The 14,449-nt window shown below is 59.3% G+C and overlaps 7 protein-coding genes across 7 annotated transcripts; 3 read left to right on the top strand and 4 right to left on the bottom strand.

The window, feature by feature from the left end:
• Positions 1-881: 881 nt before the first annotated feature.
• F5Z01DRAFT_625500 (hydrolase-like protein) lies at positions 882-2,408 on the top strand (the record flags this gene model as incomplete). Its single annotated transcript, XM_046261426.1, has 1 exon — positions 882-2,408. The coding sequence occupies one exon, from the start codon at positions 882-884 to the stop codon at positions 2,406-2,408; it is 1,527 nt and encodes a 508-aa protein (XP_046116381.1).
• A 474-nt stretch (positions 2,409-2,882) lies between these two features.
• F5Z01DRAFT_660728 (methylcitrate synthase precursor) lies at positions 2,883-4,723 on the bottom strand. Its single transcript, XM_046263847.1, has 2 exons — positions 4,351-4,723; positions 2,883-4,297 (listed from the first exon to the last, which is right to left on the bottom strand). The coding sequence occupies exons 1-2, from the start codon at positions 4,396-4,398 to the stop codon at positions 2,951-2,953; spliced, it is 1,395 nt and encodes a 464-aa protein (XP_046116380.1). The 5' UTR covers positions 4,399-4,723; the 3' UTR covers positions 2,883-2,950.
• Positions 4,724-5,052: 329 nt separating this feature from the next.
• On the top strand, positions 5,053-6,915 carry F5Z01DRAFT_682617 (isocitrate lyase; the record flags this gene model as incomplete). Its single annotated transcript, XM_046265778.1, has 2 exons — positions 5,053-5,467; positions 5,522-6,915. The coding sequence occupies 2 exons, from the start codon at positions 5,053-5,055 to the stop codon at positions 6,913-6,915; spliced, it is 1,809 nt and encodes a 602-aa protein (XP_046116379.1).
• F5Z01DRAFT_228898 (uncharacterized protein) lies at positions 6,859-8,071 on the bottom strand. The gene is made up of 2 exons (XM_046258287.1): positions 7,875-8,071; positions 6,859-7,802 (listed from the first exon to the last, which is right to left on the bottom strand). The coding sequence occupies exons 1-2, from the start codon at positions 7,928-7,930 to the stop codon at positions 7,007-7,009; spliced, it is 852 nt and encodes a 283-aa protein (XP_046116378.1). The 5' UTR covers positions 7,931-8,071; the 3' UTR covers positions 6,859-7,006.
• Positions 8,072-8,828: 757 nt separating this feature from the next.
• On the top strand, positions 8,829-10,618 carry F5Z01DRAFT_228528 (uncharacterized protein). Its single transcript, XM_046258283.1, has 2 exons — positions 8,829-9,448; positions 9,510-10,618. The coding sequence occupies exons 1-2, from the start codon at positions 9,034-9,036 to the stop codon at positions 10,517-10,519; spliced, it is 1,425 nt and encodes a 474-aa protein (XP_046116377.1). The 5' UTR covers positions 8,829-9,033; the 3' UTR covers positions 10,520-10,618.
• Positions 10,562-12,007, bottom strand: F5Z01DRAFT_228997 (S-adenosyl-L-methionine-dependent methyltransferase). The gene is made up of 2 exons (XM_046258288.1): positions 10,721-12,007; positions 10,562-10,659 (listed from the first exon to the last, which is right to left on the bottom strand). Exons 1-2 carry the CDS (start codon positions 11,725-11,727, stop codon positions 10,605-10,607), a joined length of 1,062 nt encoding a protein of 353 aa, XP_046116376.1. The 5' UTR covers positions 11,728-12,007; the 3' UTR covers positions 10,562-10,604.
• Positions 12,004-14,271, bottom strand: F5Z01DRAFT_228582 (uncharacterized protein). Its single transcript, XM_046258284.1, has 2 exons — positions 12,432-14,271; positions 12,004-12,373 (listed from the first exon to the last, which is right to left on the bottom strand). Exons 1-2 carry the CDS (start codon positions 13,947-13,949, stop codon positions 12,281-12,283), a joined length of 1,611 nt encoding a protein of 536 aa, XP_046116375.1. The 5' UTR covers positions 13,950-14,271; the 3' UTR covers positions 12,004-12,280.
• Positions 14,272-14,449: the final 178 nt, after the last annotated feature.

Raw genomic sequence — 14,449 nt, 5'->3', positions numbered from 1 at the left:
CATGGAGTTCTTCTATTTGTAGCGTTTTGTGAATTACATGATCTTTTTGAATGTATGCAATAATGTTCATGTGTTGTGTGACATCAAGAATTCGTCAATTGATAGATGCCATACGTAGCATTCACCATTACTCCATACATGTCGGCAATTCTTCAGCAGCATCCGCACTGCCGCAGCTTCAAAACCTGGAAGTCGCCAAGCCCGAATAGCATGGCCCGTGCAGTGCATAAATGGGGGTCTACCCCTGGACTAGCCAGGCTATAACCAATCACGCGCTAGCAGCTTCTGAATCGACCAATGGCGATAAGGTTCTTATGCCAAGCTTTCATCCTGAGGAGAAGGGGAAATTGCGTCTAGCGATAAGTTGTACCGTTCAAGACTCCGTTCCTGCGAAATGATGTCGATCGGGCTCGGCTCCCTCTTGGAAAGGATTGCAGGGCGGCGAGAGATGGCCCGGAATCGAGTCCAACATGCCCCGTAGGAACTTCTCCCCTTTGTTAGTCAAATCCTCAACCATCCAATACCTCAAAGCCGCCACCCTGCCCACGAAGGTGCCAGTGGAGGACTCTCGATCTTTCACCCCAGTCATTCCTTAGATGAATCACGATCGAACCTGGAACAAGACCAAGACATTGCAGCCACGAGTCATTCTTTTCGACACTGTTGCGTTCCGAGTCTGGCCTCCCCACCATCACAATCCCTTCGACAAGCGACATCGTCACTCTTTTCGACACGCGACGACATACATTCCTTAGACCTAACGACCGCGTTCTCCTGAACAACCTCCTGGATTGATCCGCGAGCAGCCTTTTTCGACAGGAGGCAAATTTTCGACAACAGGCGCCAATTCTTTGTTTCGAGCACAAACGTTGGAAATCACCATGCTTTGGCGAAGTCTGCTCTCCGGCGCCGCCCTCCTCGGGCTGGCGACTGCGCAGGTCACGACGGACTGCAACCCGATGAACGAGACCGATTGCAAGCCTGATCCTGCTTTTGGCACATCGCACATGTGGAACTTCAATCAGACACCCAGCAGCGATCTCTGGCGCACCAAAGTAGGACCCATTACCTACGACAAGGAGAAGGGAGCAGAGTTCACCATCAACAAGCAAGGTGACTCTCCCACCCTTGAAACCAATTTCTACTTCTTCTTCGGCCGCCTTAGCTTCTCGCTCAAGGCGGCCACAGGACGGGGCATTGTCAGCTCCATGATGATGCTCAGCGACAACCTGGACGAAATAGACTGGGAGTTCACAGGCACAGACGACCGAGCGTCTACAAACTTCTTCGGAAAACACGTCCTGAACTACGAAAACGGCGAGTACCATGACATGGACACGTCGTGCCACGATGATTACCACAACTACACGACTGTGTGGACAGCGGAGAAGATGGACTTTTACATCGATGAGAAGATTGTCCGGACAGTCAAGCACGAGGACGCCAAAGTCAACGACACCGACGTCTACCCCCAGACACCCATGCGCGTGTCCCTGGGCATCTGGGCTGGTGGCGACCCTTCCATGAACGAGTGGACTCGCAAATGGGCCGGCGGTGATACCAATTTCGATGAGGGTCCATTCACCATGTATGTCAAGGATGCATACATTGAGGACTTTAGCACCGGCAAGGAATACGTCTATGGTGACAAGTCTGGAACGTGGGAAAGCATCGAGATTGTCAAGGGCAACTCGACTGCGTACGAGGCACTGAATCAGAAGCCTAGCGAGTCCAAGTCGATCAGCGAGAAGTTCAACGAACTGCCCCAGGCGGCCAAGATCAGCGTCTACGCAGGAGGCGCTGCCGTCGGTGCCATCGCCATCGTCGCCCTCGTCTTCTTCTGCATCAAGCAGCGTCGTCGTGGCGCGCAGGAAGCTCGGTCGGCTCTCCAGGCGTCGGAGACGGACCGAAGCATCAACAGGTACAGCAAGATGGGCATCCAGACCGACGACTTTGCAGAGAGGGCCACCGAGTACGATGCCCATGAGATGAAGAGCACTGGCCTAGCGGGCGCCAACTACTACAGTGTCCCAAGCAACGAGTCGACTGCCTATGTCGGTGCTGCGGCTGTTGGTGCCGGCGCTGCGATGCGCTCTCCGACTCAGAGTTCTTTCCACGATGCGCGCAGTGCGCACGGCGGCTTCGCCTCACCACCGCCTCCGGTCGGCACTGTGCGCTCGCCGAGCCCTGGGATGATGCGGTCACCTGGATCCCCCGGGCCTCAGCAGGCCTATGGTGCTTCCCGGATGCAGCACGACTCGCCCTTTAGCGACGCTAATGCGTACGGCAACAGCCGTGTGCAGAGCCCTGGCCCTTCGCCCATGTCTCCATCCCAGCGAAGCTTCAGTGGCCATTCTGGCTTCAGTCAACCGCGGCGCAGCCCAGGGCCTGGCGGGTACAGGCAGTAGTGAGTAGTCGGGTTGGTCCGTGACTGATCTGGCATGTATTTTGGATTTCATCCCCAGCCTCAAAGCTCTAGCTCCAAGAGCCGAGCCTGGGTCGCATCGTTATTTCGGCGTAGTGTATTTACTCAGTTAGCGCGCAACAGGTCGATTCGATCTCGGTGTGGTGTATGGTGTATGTAGGGAGCACATGACGGTGCCCCCGATGGTCTGCGCACGTCCTTCGTTTTATAGGTACTCTTTTCTTTTGCAGGGCGTGGTTCCGCGATTTTCTAGAATCCCACTCTTCTTGGGTTGATACACGATAGTGATAGACATACCGTTCGTTTCGACGTTGAATCTGTTCATGTGATGGGCATGTGCACCTAAACTACGAAAGACCTTTCGGTCGAGATAGATGATCGTCTGAGCGAAGAGGGCAACGCAAGATTGAAGTTGACGTGACCAAGTTCAGTCAGTTTCGCCAAGTCAAGAAGAGAGCAAAGACACGGGTGATGACATTTTTGGTCTATTGACGCGAGCGACGCTACTATCTACATTACAGTCCTTTACTGCCCCTCGACCTGCTTCAGGAGACCCTCGAGGTTGATGCTCTTGGGCCTCTCAATGGGCAAGCCCAGGGCGCGGTCCCAGATGAGCTGGGCCAGGGGCCCCAGACCACGCGAGACACCAAAGGTGGCGGTGTAGTAGAGGGTCTCGTGGAAACCGTAGTGGTGGAAGAGGACGCCGGAGGAGGAGTCGACGTTGGGGTAGGGGTTCTTTGTCTTGCCGTGTTTCTTGAGGACCTCGGGGGCGATGCGGGAGTTCTTCTCGACGAGCTGGAAGACGGGGTCGTTGGCGATCTCGGGGCGGGCAGCCGCGTAGTCCATGAGGGCCTCGAAGCGGGGGTCGGGCTTGCGGAGGACGGCGTGGCCGTAACCGGGGACGACGCGGCCGGAGTTGAGGGTGGACCAGAGGTAGTTGTGGACGTCGTCCTCGGTGTAGGAGGCGGGGATGGCGTCCTTCATCTGGAGGATCCAGCGGAGGACCTCCTGGGCGGCGAGACCGTGGAGGGGCCCGGCGAGGCCCTGGAGGCCGGCCGAGTAGGAGAGGAAGGGGTCGGAGAGGGCGCTGCCGACGAGGTGGGTGGCGTGGGCAGAGACGTTGCCGCCCTCGTGGTCGCCGTGCAGGGCGAGGTAGAGGCGGAGCAGGTCCTGGAAGTTCTCATTCTCCTTGCCGGACTTGCCGAGCATGGCGGCAAAGTTGTAGGACCAGTCTTGCTCGAGGTCGACCTCGGCGGGGAGGGCGCCTCCGCCGCGGTAGGAGTTCTGGTAGATCTTGGCGGCGATGGTGGGCAGCTTGGCGAGCAGCTCGATGCAGTCGTCAAAGGTGGGTTCCCAGTAGTCGGCCTTGTTGAGGCCGGCCTCGTAGGCCTTTGCGAACTTTGAGTTGTAGTTGAGGGCGGAGACGGCCATGGCGAACTGGGTCATGGGGTGGAGGTCGACGGGGAAGTCGTCGAGCATCTTGGAGACAAAGGCAGGGATCTTGGCCTTCTCGGCCAGCTCGCGACTGAAAGCGCGGACCTGGTTGGTGCTGGGGACCTGGCCGGTGAGGAGAAGCCAGAACATGGCCTCGGGGAGCATCTCGGTGCCGGTCTTGCCCTTTGGCAGCTCGCGCTGGCAGTCCTTGATGGTGCGTCCGTGGAAGCGGATGCCCTCGTTGGCGTCGAGGACAGAGCCCTCCCAGACCATGGCCTTGAGGCCGCGCATGCCGCCGAGGGTATTCTCGACCTTGACGTCGCCAATCTTCTTGTCGCCGTGGGCCTTGACCTTTTTCAAGAGCTCGCGCTTGGCGGGAATGGCCGCCTTGAGGACAGTCTTGAGATCGGGCTCAGCTGTGGAGTAGCAGCGGACGCCCTGGATTGCTGTTAGCTGCGATCGCGGTGTCGTCGAAAATCTCAATTGCATACCTTGAGGGCGCTGAAGGCGCGCGAAGACGCACGCATGTTCATGGCCATTGTGACGATTCTCTTTGGTGCTCAGTGTCCAGACTGAAGCTGGGGTAGTGGATGATTTGGCGGGGTTTGGGGATCGAGTCTGGAGGCTGGTGGGTCCCTTATCTTGTTGGTGAGGCTTGATCTGACACGCACCTCTACGTCCAGCGTGATGATATCGAGAAGGAGAAGGAGGTGAAGAATTTCAATCGCACACAGAATAGAATTTAGACCGCAGCCAGAATTGCCGGTCCTGGTTGGTGAGAGCATGCGACAGACAGGCAGGCAGGCAGCCAGCCAGAACAGCCGAGGAAAGCCGCAGTCCTCGGCCACACGGGCCCCCATCGTGAGGGGTAGCGCGGCTGGTGATTGGCCAATTCCGTGACTTGCTGCTCGGCAATGCTTTACCGCTTAACCAAGGTCACTCGTTTTCTGGTCAGTGGTCGTCACTCGCGACTGGCCTATCCCGCACAACCCGCACAACCCGCCCATCCAGCAATCCATCCATCCATCCATCCATCCATCCAAGCGACGCCAGCCGCTGTCGGCCTATGCTCGCAGTTTAGCTCGGTGCTCCGGTTGCAAAGAGTGGTTTGTCACTGCTTGTGTCGAGAAATTCTTGGAACCTTTTCTCTTCTTCCCTCCCAAGTCTTCGACACCATCAGACAGACAATCATCATGCACCGCATAGCTGCTCGCTCGTCGCGCCGTGTGGCAACCTCAGCGCGAGCGTCGACACCCGCTACCACGACCTCTCGCGCCACGTTTCTGCGGACCATATCGACCACCGCCCGCATGGCCCAGTCCTCCAACCCCTTCTCGGCCTCGACCAGCGCAGCCGACGCCTTTCAGCTGCTGCCCGAGTCCCAGAAGGCAGGGTCTGCCGAAGATGATCTGTACGAATCCCAGATCAAGGAGGTCGAGGCCTGGTGGGCATCCGCTCGCTATAAGGACATCAAGAGACCATACAGCGCGGCAGACGTTGTCAGCAAAAGGGGCACCCAGCAGATCAAGTACCCAAGCTCCGTCATGGCGAGGAAGCTCTTTGACCTGCTCAAGGAGCGCGAGGCCAAGGGCCAGCCCGTCCACACCAGTACGTGACACACACACACCCCCCCATGAGCAACAGGGCACTAACAAGACGCAGTGGGCGCAATCGACCCCGTCCAAATGACGCAGCAGGCACCTCACCAGGAAGTCCTCTACATCTCGGGCTGGGCCTGCTCGTCCCTCCTGACCAGCACCAACGAGGTCAGCCCGGACTTTGGCGACTACCCCTACAACACGGTGCCGAACCAGGTCCAGCGCCTGGCCAAGGCGCAGAGCATGCACGACCGCAAGCAGTGGGACACGCGCCGCAAGATGTCGTCCGAGGAGCGCGCCAAGACCCCCTACGTCGACTACCTGCGCCCCATCATCGCGGACGGCGACACTGGCCACGGTGGGCTGTCCGCCGTCCTCAAGCTCGCCAAGCTCTTTGCCGAGCACGGCGCGGCGGCCGTGCACTTTGAGGATCAGCTCCACGGCGGCAAGAAGTGCGGCCACCTGGCGGGCAAGGTCCTCGTCCCCGTCGGCGAGCACATTAACCGCCTCAACGCCGCGCGGTTCCAGTGGGATGTCATGGGTTGCGAGAACCTGGTGATTGCCCGCACAGACTCCGAGTCGGGCAAACTGCTGTCCTCGGCCATTGACGTCCGCGACCACGAGTTCATCCTGGGCGTCAGCGACCCGTCCATCGAGCCCCTCGCTGAGACCATTCAGGCGATGGAGGCCAAGGGCGCGGCCGGCGCCGAGATTGACATGTTCGAGGCCAAGTGGGTCAAGAGCACCAAGCTGGTCACCTTTGACGAGGCGGCCGTCGCGCACATGAAGAAGCAGAATGTGGCCCAGGCCAAGATTGACGAGTACCTCGACGCCACCGCCAAGGACCGCGACATGGGCATCACCAGGCGGCGGAGCCTGGCGAACCACTACGCCGGCTCTCCCGTGTACTTCAACTGGGATGTCCCGCGCACGCGTGAGGGCTTCTACCACTACAAGGCCGGCATGGAGGCGGCGACGAAGCGTGCCCTGGCGTTTGGACCCTACGCGGACCTGCTCTGGGTCGAGACGGGCGACCCCAACGTCGAGGTGGCCGCCAAGCTCGGTCGTGCCGTCAGGGACGTGTATCCCGGCAAGGGCCTGGTGTACAACCTGTCGCCCTCGTTCAACTGGATGGCGCATGGCTTCACGCCGGAGACGCTCAAGTCGTTCATCTGGGACATTGCCAAGGAGGGCTTCGTGCTGCAGCTCATCTCCCTGGCGGGCCTGCACTCCAACGCCACCATCACCAATGAGCTCGCCAAGGAGTTCAAGACGGGCGGCATGAAGGCGTACGTCGACCTGGTGCAGCGGCGCGAGAAGGAGCTCGGCTGCGACGTGCTCACGCATCAGAAGTGGAGCGGCGCGAGCTACATGGACGGCATCCTGGGCGCCATTCAGAGCGGGAGCTCAAGCAGCAAGTCGATGGGCGAGGGGAACACGGAGGGCCAGTTTGACTAGGCATCAGTTGGATGTGTAGCTGTATATAGGAGCGAGCATGACCCGGAGTTTGGAATCAAATGTTGTTCATCATTCAATCTACCGCACCTATCTACAACGAGTCCTTGGTGGCGTTGTTCTGAGGCGCCGGGGCGGCCGGGCCCTCGGGGGTCACGTAGGCCTTTGTCATGCCGCCGTCGACGGCAAAGTCGTGTCCGTTGACGAAGCTGCTCTCGTCGCTGGCGAGGAAGAGGACAGCCTGTGCCTGCTCGACGGCCTCGCCGAAGCGACCCATGGGGAAGTGGACCTCACGCCTCTGGCGCTTGGGCTGGTCGTCGCCGAGCCAGTCCTGCAGCAGCGGAGTGTTGAGCGGGGCGGGGCAGAGGTTGTTGAAGCGGAAGCCCTCGCGGGCGTGGACCATGGCGAGCTCGCGGGTGAGGGCGAGGACGGCGCCCTTGGAGGCCGTGTAGGCGAGCTGCGGAGTGGCGGCGCCGACGAGGGCGACGACGGAGGCCGTGTTGATGATGGAGGCGTTCTTCTTCTTGTGCTTGCGGAGGGAGAGGACGGCGTGCTTGCAGCCGAACCAGACGCCCTTGACGTTGATGTTCTGGGTCAGGTCCCAGATGGCCTCGGGGGTGTTGACGGCGTCGTCGTCCTGGGCGTGCATGATGCCGGCGTTGTTGAACATGACGTCCAGGCCGCCCCAGGCGTCGACGGCCTCGACGAGGGCCTGCACGTCGGCCTCCTTGGAGACGTCGCACTTTTGCGTGGCGATCTGGCCGGCCGCGTCAGGGATGAGCTGCTTGACCTTGGCTAGCGCCTTTTCGAGGGCGGGCTCCGAGATGTCGGCCATGAGGACGGACGCGCCCTCCTTGGCGAAGAGGATGGAGGTTTCGAGGCCGATGCCGCTGTGGGAGTGCGTTAGCTGCGGTGCGTAGGACGAGGCGCGGCGCGACGCGAGAAATGGAGGAGGTGCTCACCCTGCGGCGCCGGTGATGACGGCATTCTTGCCTGCGAGACGACCGTTGGAAGGCATTGTGATGTCTTGGATCTTGTTGGTGGTATGGGAGAAGAACGGTTGACTAGAGCTCAGCTCTGTGGATGGTGGTGGTTGTTTAGTAGGTAATAATAATTGTTGCTGTCGCGGGGTTGAAGACGGCTGAAGCTCCTATCGCGGGGCAGCCGCAGTGACGTCTCGTCTTAGCGTGGGTTGGTGGGGCTGTCTTCAAGGGGTCAAGTACGGATACAGAAGCAGCACAATGTAGAGCCACGATGCAGAGCGAGCGTTGATTCCAGAAATGATGTTAATTATGTGTATTCAAGGGCAGAAAAGGTGTCGCTGACGGCAACATAAATCATTCACGCGTCCCTCAACCGGCTCAAACAGCGAAGCGACACAGGGCGAGCGAGCGTGCATCAGCTTCAACTCCGATATCGCCGCGGACTCGGGACCCCGAAGAATCGGCTTCCGGACGCCGGCCGGGTGCGCGCCGTCGCAACCGTCGCTTATCTGCCGAGGTGCTCGCTGTCGCTCGATTGCTGGCTTATCGTTGGTTGGCGGGACACATCCGACACATGGCTGAGCCCAGCCTGAGTCGCTCAGTGTGGAGGTCCTGGCGTTGGAGCTGATGGTGTCAATTGACTTTGGTGGGGTGGGTGAGAGACCGCGAGGGAAACGTCTCGAGTGCGACAGAAAGGACACAGAAAAGATGGGCACTGTCAAGGCCATGGCTCACTTATCGCACGAAGCACAGTCGTATTCCATTTGTGCTAGACTCTGGCGTAGATACGTACGTAGGTGAAGCACCTGGTAGCCACGATACCTGCACCTGACCGAGATCGCTGCATGGCCCGCATGGGCTGCCTGGGCCCTGCCGCCTGGGTCCAGTCCTGCCCCGCCCTCTGTCACTGTCGCAGCAGCTGGAGTACGTACGTGCGTAGGTCCGTCCTCATCCCCACATCCCATCGTCGCATCGTCCCTCAGCTCCTCGCTCGTCCCTCTGGCTCGCATTCCGACGGTGCTCGTCCCAGTGCACGACCTTGTCCAGTCTTTCTTCTCTTCTTTCGCTGAACCCGGCTCTCACTCGTCTTCACCGTCCCTCATTTGCGCACTCTCGAGTCACGCGACTGCCAACCATCATGACGATCACCGCCCAGCAACTCCCCTCCATGCTCAAGGACGACACGTGCGTCAAGCTCGCGGGCATCGACGTCGACGGCATCCTCCGCGGCAAGCTCGTGTCCAAGAAAAAGTTCCTCTCCATTGCGGAATCGGGCTTTGGGTTCTGCTCCGTCATCTTTGGTTGGGACATGCACGACCAGACGTACCTCAAGGAGCTGGGCATCTCCAACGCCCAGAACGGGTACAGGGACATCCTCGCCATCCCCGACCTGGACAGCTTCCGCAGGATACCCTGGGAGGACAATGTCCCCTTCTTCCTCGTCACCTTCCACGACCCAGACACCCAGAAGCCGCTGTACGCCTGTCCCAGGGGAATGCTGAGGATGCAGCTGGACAAGCTGAAGGACAAGGGCTACGGCGCCATGGCCGGGGGTGGGTTCCATACACACAAGAGTCACCAGGTCATTGCCCATAACTGACAAGTGCCCTTTAGCTGAGTACGAGTTCTACCAATTCCGCACGCCCGACTCAGGTGCCTCGCCGGCCGCTTTCCTCCAGAACAACCCGCCGCACCAGCTGCCCTCCTTGACAGAGGGCATGTTTGGCTACTCCCTCACCCGCCCGGTCCACAACAAGGACTACTTTTACGACATCTTCAACACGTGCCAAAAGTTCCACTGCGACATTGAGGGGTGGCACACCGAGTCGGGCCCCGGCGTCTTCGAGGCGGCGCTCGAGTTTGGCGAGATTGCGAGCATGGCCGACAGGGCGGGTCTGTTCAAGTACGTGGTCAAGAGCGTCGGCACACAGCACGGCATCACGCCCTGCTTCATGGCCAAGCCCAAGGCGGGTCTCCCCGGCAACAGCGGCCACATGCACGTCTCCATTGTCGATGGAGACGGCAAGAACCTGCTGGCGCGCGACACGAAAGACGAGAATGCGCAGTGGAAGGACATTGCCCACCTCTCCGATCTTGGTCGGCACTTCTTGGCCGGTATCCTCACCGGACTGCCTGACATCATGCCGCTGCTCGCCCCGACCATCAACTCGTACAAGCGCCTCGTCGAGAACTTTTGGGCACCCGTCACCGTCTCGTGGGGTCTCGAGCACCGCGCCGCCTCCATCCGTCTCATTGCCCCTCCCACATCCAAGCCAGGCGCCACGCGCTTCGAGGTCCGCGTGCCCGGCGCCGACACCAACGCCCACTTTGTCCTGGCCGCCATCCTCGGTCTTGGGTGGCGCGGCGTGGAGCGCAAGCTAGAGATACCCTGCCCGCCGCTCGCGGCCGACCAAGACGTCGGCGGTGTCAGCGATCAGGGTGAGCGGTTGGCCAAGAGCCTGAAGGAGGCGACGGCGCGCTTCATGCGCAAGGAGAGCGTGGCCCGTGAGGTCTTTGGTGATGATTTCGTCGACCATTTCGGCGGCACGCGCGAGAACGAGGTGCGCCTCTTTGACGAGGCGGTGACGGATTGGGAGATGAAGCGGTACATTGAGGCGGTATGAGAGGGACCGTCGCACGTAGAAAATGATACCCCTTTCTTGTTCCAAAACTTGCAATGCCAATCGTGCTAGCCACCGCCCAGAAGCATTAGTCGTCTTCCACCGTCGCATCGTCCAAGGGTTTTTTCGCCGTGATGAACGTCCTGCTTAATTTAGCACACTGTTTGCGCGTCAAAGTGCCCTAGCCCTCGATGGACTACTCACAGATTAAAGCAGCTCCTCAACCTCGGATCCTGCGTCTCCTCCAGGATCCGCCGCAGCAGAGTCCGAATCTCCTCTTCGCCCATGCCATTCTTCCCAAGCAGCAGCATCGACCACGTGTCCAGCCCGACCTCGATCAGCTCGTTCAGCAACTCGCCCTTTTTCCGCATTAGCGGGTCGCGCCCCCAGCCACTAACGGGCAGCCAGTCGACGCGCTCCCGGACCATCTCGGCGTCTGACGCCTGGAGATACTCTTCCACACGCGGGACGGGGTCAAAGTCGAGATTCTCAGCCTGGCAGGCCGCGTGGAATATCTTGTGGTACTCGAGACACGCCAGTCCCACCTCGGGCTTCTGCCCCTCGGGGAGATCAGCCAGTGCGGGGACGACGTCGTAGAAGCGTGGGCGCAGCTCTGTGAATTCCAGGATACCACCGGGTTTCAAGTGCTGGAGCGCCTGCTCCACCAGTCTCTCCCAGTCCCGGACGCCGCCGCCGACCAGGTTGCGGATGTGGATAAAGTCGTAGAGCGTCGGGGGCCAAGGCTCTGCCACGTCGGCAATCTCAAAGGTCAGATTCGCGGGCACGTCTTTCGGCAGCAGGGCAGATGTGAGATCAATGCCCAGAACGTCGGCCTTTGGGTACCTCTGTGCGGCTTCGACTGCCCAGAGGCCGTTGCCAGAACCGACGTCGAGGATGTGATACCTTGGTATCTGTTCGTCATCTTCGTCGTCGTCTTCGTCGCCTGATCGGCCAAATGTAGGGTCTTCGATCGGTAACCGTGCGTCGTGTAGTCGTCCGTCGAGGACGAGGTGGTAGAGCTCGTGCTGTATGCGCAGGCGTCGATCTTCTTCCGCGTCGTGGGGGATGTAGAGGCGCGCCGACCCGTGATACGTGTGGCCGTAGGCGTGGATGGGCGGCAGCGAGTCTTCCGAGACGGACGAGTAATCGGAGGAGCTGTCGTCTGCGTCGCGCGCGTCGTCTGGCTCTGACAGGTGTAGCGGCGGCGCCATCTCGTGTGGTGAGCTCTAGACTACCTCACCTTGGATCAAGGGCTCGAGGTGCGAGAAGACAAATTGCTGCTGGGCATGTCGTGGAGCTTGGTGCGAGTGGCCCAAACAACGAGGATGGAGTTGATCAATCGACGGCCCGGGTAAGGTAGAAGGAAGTGGAGGGCGGGCTTGGCTTCCAGGTTTGGATGCTTCTACCTTCTCCAGTCTTTGAACACAACACAACCACGGATCACAAGCTTTTCCCATTTATCCAACCGTGCTTGTAGCTGCGTGCATTTCAGCTATCGAATGCCGCTCATAGATACACACAGTGTCTGCGCACACTGACATATCCAGCCACATAGTACCGTGCTATTTCGACAAAGTCGTCAGGGCTGGGGAGCAGAATCTAGTACCGAAAGTACGTTTAGACCTTTCTATCGCCCTTTGCGGCCCTTGAGCCTCATAATGCTTGCGAGCCAATAGCTATGCTACCTCTCATTGCTGTCAATCGCCCAACCAGTCGCATGTAGAGTGCATCGCCAAAGCCTTGAGTCGTCATCCACATTCCCCATCAGCATTCAGGCGTGCCGCCGTGCATGTACCGTCGAACCGTCTGCATCTCTTGCTCTGTTGGTATATTGCAGACAACAAGGTACATGACGTCCTAGCCAGGGGTTAGTCGAGCAACATTCACTCCCGCGCGCGTGAAGGCATAGACTCACCATCTTGATCAGGCTCATCCAGCCCATACTGTCTCGCTCCCTTTTCTCCCTCTCCTTTTCATCCCTCTCTTCGCGCGTGGAGTTATCACACTGTTCTCTCGTCGCCTCGAGCTCCTCTTCCTTGGTCATCCTCGGATCCTTGCCAACTGCCCACCTGCCACCCGTCACAAGATCGATAAAGCTACCGCTTGCCGCAGCATGGTTGGGATCTGCATAGCGTGAGCGGAACTGTGGTGCTGGCAGCATCTGGGCCATGGGAAGCTTGGGGTTCTCTTCGCGCCATTTGGCTTGTGAATGACGATCCATGTGCTCATCTAGCCAGACTCCAGCGCGGGATATGCCCCTTGCCTTCTTCTTCTTCTTCTTGTCGCTATTGCGACCCCCCTCTACCTGGTCGGGAGGCGACTTTGGGACCGGAAAGACGAGAGGCGCAGGTTCAAGGCCTCCGATGGGGCCGCTGTGAGGGCGAATCTTGTGCTCAACCTGCTTCATCATGCGCCGTTGGGCATCCTTGCTGGATGTCACCCGCTCCAACTCCTTGAGCTTGTCCACAAAGCTCGTCGCCTTGGGCGGCTGCTTGTCCGGCGGAGCCGGTTCCCCCTCAAAGTCCATGCTGACAACCTGGTCCGTCGAGTCCGGCTTCCACGTCGCCACAAATGCCACGAGACCCCGGGGCGCAAAGAAATCTGCATTGACGCGGTCGAGGAACTTGTTGGATCGGTAGCGGCTCTGCGCCTCAATGGCAGCATCCGTGGCGACGTGCAGTGCGATGCTCGCCAGCGTGAGCAGCGGCTCCATCAGGATGACATCGGCGAATCCAGCTAGGTTGAAGGCCTGGAACCACTCGTTCGGCACCATGGAGAGGTTGAGCGCGTCGACGCAGTCGAGGAAACAGTCCTGCTCGATGCCAACATCGGCGAGCGCGGGCGCATAGGCGCGCACGAAGCCTCGGGAGCGGCTCTTGGGTCGTCTCTGAGGAAGGATGACGGGCAGAGCCAGCTTCGACCTGGGCGCATCTGTATCCAGGGGAGGAGAAAATGGGTAGCGTTGAACGAACTCGTCTGCCAGTTGCAAGGCATTCTTCTTCTTCTCCTTCTTCTTCTTCTTCTTGCTCTGACCGTCTACAGCATCCTTGGCCGTCTCTTGGTCCTCGTTTGAAGCTGTTGCATCGCCAGCGCCCGGCTCCGAGATGGTCTCCTGCAGCTGTGAGGTCAGACACTCAGCGTTGCCATCCTGTGCCTCATGCTGCGAACGCGGCTCAGGGGAAGGCTGTTCGTGACCGGCATCTGGCATCGAGTTGCGCTCCTGCAAGGCTTTCTTCTCTTTTCGATATTTGATAGCCTCAGACACGAGGCCCACGCCTGCTGCGGCGACCCGAATGATCTCCTCGACAACAACGTCCTCTCCTTTCTTCGTCTTGGGTCTTGGTTGATTCTTCCTGTCTCCGAGTGCGACTTGGACGAGGCGGGAAGCGACCTGGCCAGCATATTCCTTCCCTTGCCTTTCGAGGTTGGCCATCGTGTCTTGGGCTGTTTGACTTTGACGCTTCGAGAATGGCTCTCCGTAATCTTTATATCCCTTTCCATCGTGTCACTGCTGCCGCCATCCTCAGTCCCCAGCAACGAATAATATCCCTGTGCGTTGGTTGCAGCAGCCCAGCCCAGTGGAAGACGACATGGGTAAGCTTGCTTCTAAGGAGAAGCGGCATGATGCATCAAGGCAGCCAGCCGCGGACATCCGATCTCACGGCGGCGTGGTAGAAGTATTGAACGATTCGCGGCCCGCGGGTCGCGAGGGAAACCAAACCTACCCTGCGCCTGTGTTAACGAGCAGCGCCCTGAAACCTGGGGTGGCACAGCAATAAACAATATACTAAATTAAAAGTAGCCTCCGTAATGGGGTGACCGCATTTAAGCCCAATTACCAAGTGACGCATTAAACCATTCCACCGTACCACTCAATGAAGCACTCGTCTCCCGCAAAACAAAACGCCCGCGCTATGGATCCCGCCTAGAAAT

This window comes from Emericellopsis atlantica, assembly GCF_019669845.1.
Source record: "Emericellopsis atlantica unplaced genomic scaffold F5Z01scaffold_21, whole genome shotgun sequence".
Taxonomy (NCBI): Eukaryota; Fungi; Ascomycota; class Sordariomycetes; order Hypocreales; family Bionectriaceae; genus Emericellopsis; species Emericellopsis atlantica.
This window is presented reverse-complemented; position numbering and strand designations above follow the sequence as displayed.

Bases quoted from the DNA above. Each gene is read 5' to 3' on its own strand.
- F5Z01DRAFT_660728 (XM_046263847.1), bottom strand. From the start codon at position 4,398: ATGGCCATGAACATGCGTGCGTCTTCGCGCGCCTTCAGCGCCCTCAAG. The intron at 4,298-4,350 runs GTATGCAATTGA...ACAGCAATCCAG, and splicing joins GCGCCTTCAGCGCCCTCAAG to GGCGTCCGCTGCTACTCCAC.
- F5Z01DRAFT_228898 (XM_046258287.1), bottom strand. From the start codon at position 7,930: ATGCCTTCCAACGGTCGTCTCGCAGGCAAGAATGCCGTCATCACCGGC. The intron at 7,803-7,874 runs GTGAGCACCTCC...GCACTCCCACAG, and splicing joins GTCATCACCGGCGCCGCAGG to CGGCATCGGCCTCGAAACCT.
- F5Z01DRAFT_228528 (XM_046258283.1), top strand. From the start codon at position 9,034: ATGACGATCACCGCCCAGCAACTCCCCTCCATGCTCAAGGACGACACG. The intron at 9,449-9,509 runs GTGGGTTCCATA...AGTGCCCTTTAG, and splicing joins CTACGGCGCCATGGCCGGGG to CTGAGTACGAGTTCTACCAA.
- F5Z01DRAFT_228997 (XM_046258288.1), bottom strand. From the start codon at position 11,727: ATGGCGCCGCCGCTACACCTGTCAGAGCCAGACGACGCGCGCGACGCA. The intron at 10,660-10,720 runs GTGAGTAGTCCA...TAAATTAAGCAG, and splicing joins TTGAGGAGCTGCTTTAATCT to GACGTTCATCACGGCGAAAA.
- F5Z01DRAFT_228582 (XM_046258284.1), bottom strand. From the start codon at position 13,949: ATGGCCAACCTCGAAAGGCAAGGGAAGGAATATGCTGGCCAGGTCGCT. The intron at 12,374-12,431 runs GTGAGTCTATGC...ACCCCTGGCTAG, and splicing joins GGATGAGCCTGATCAAGATG to GACGTCATGTACCTTGTTGT.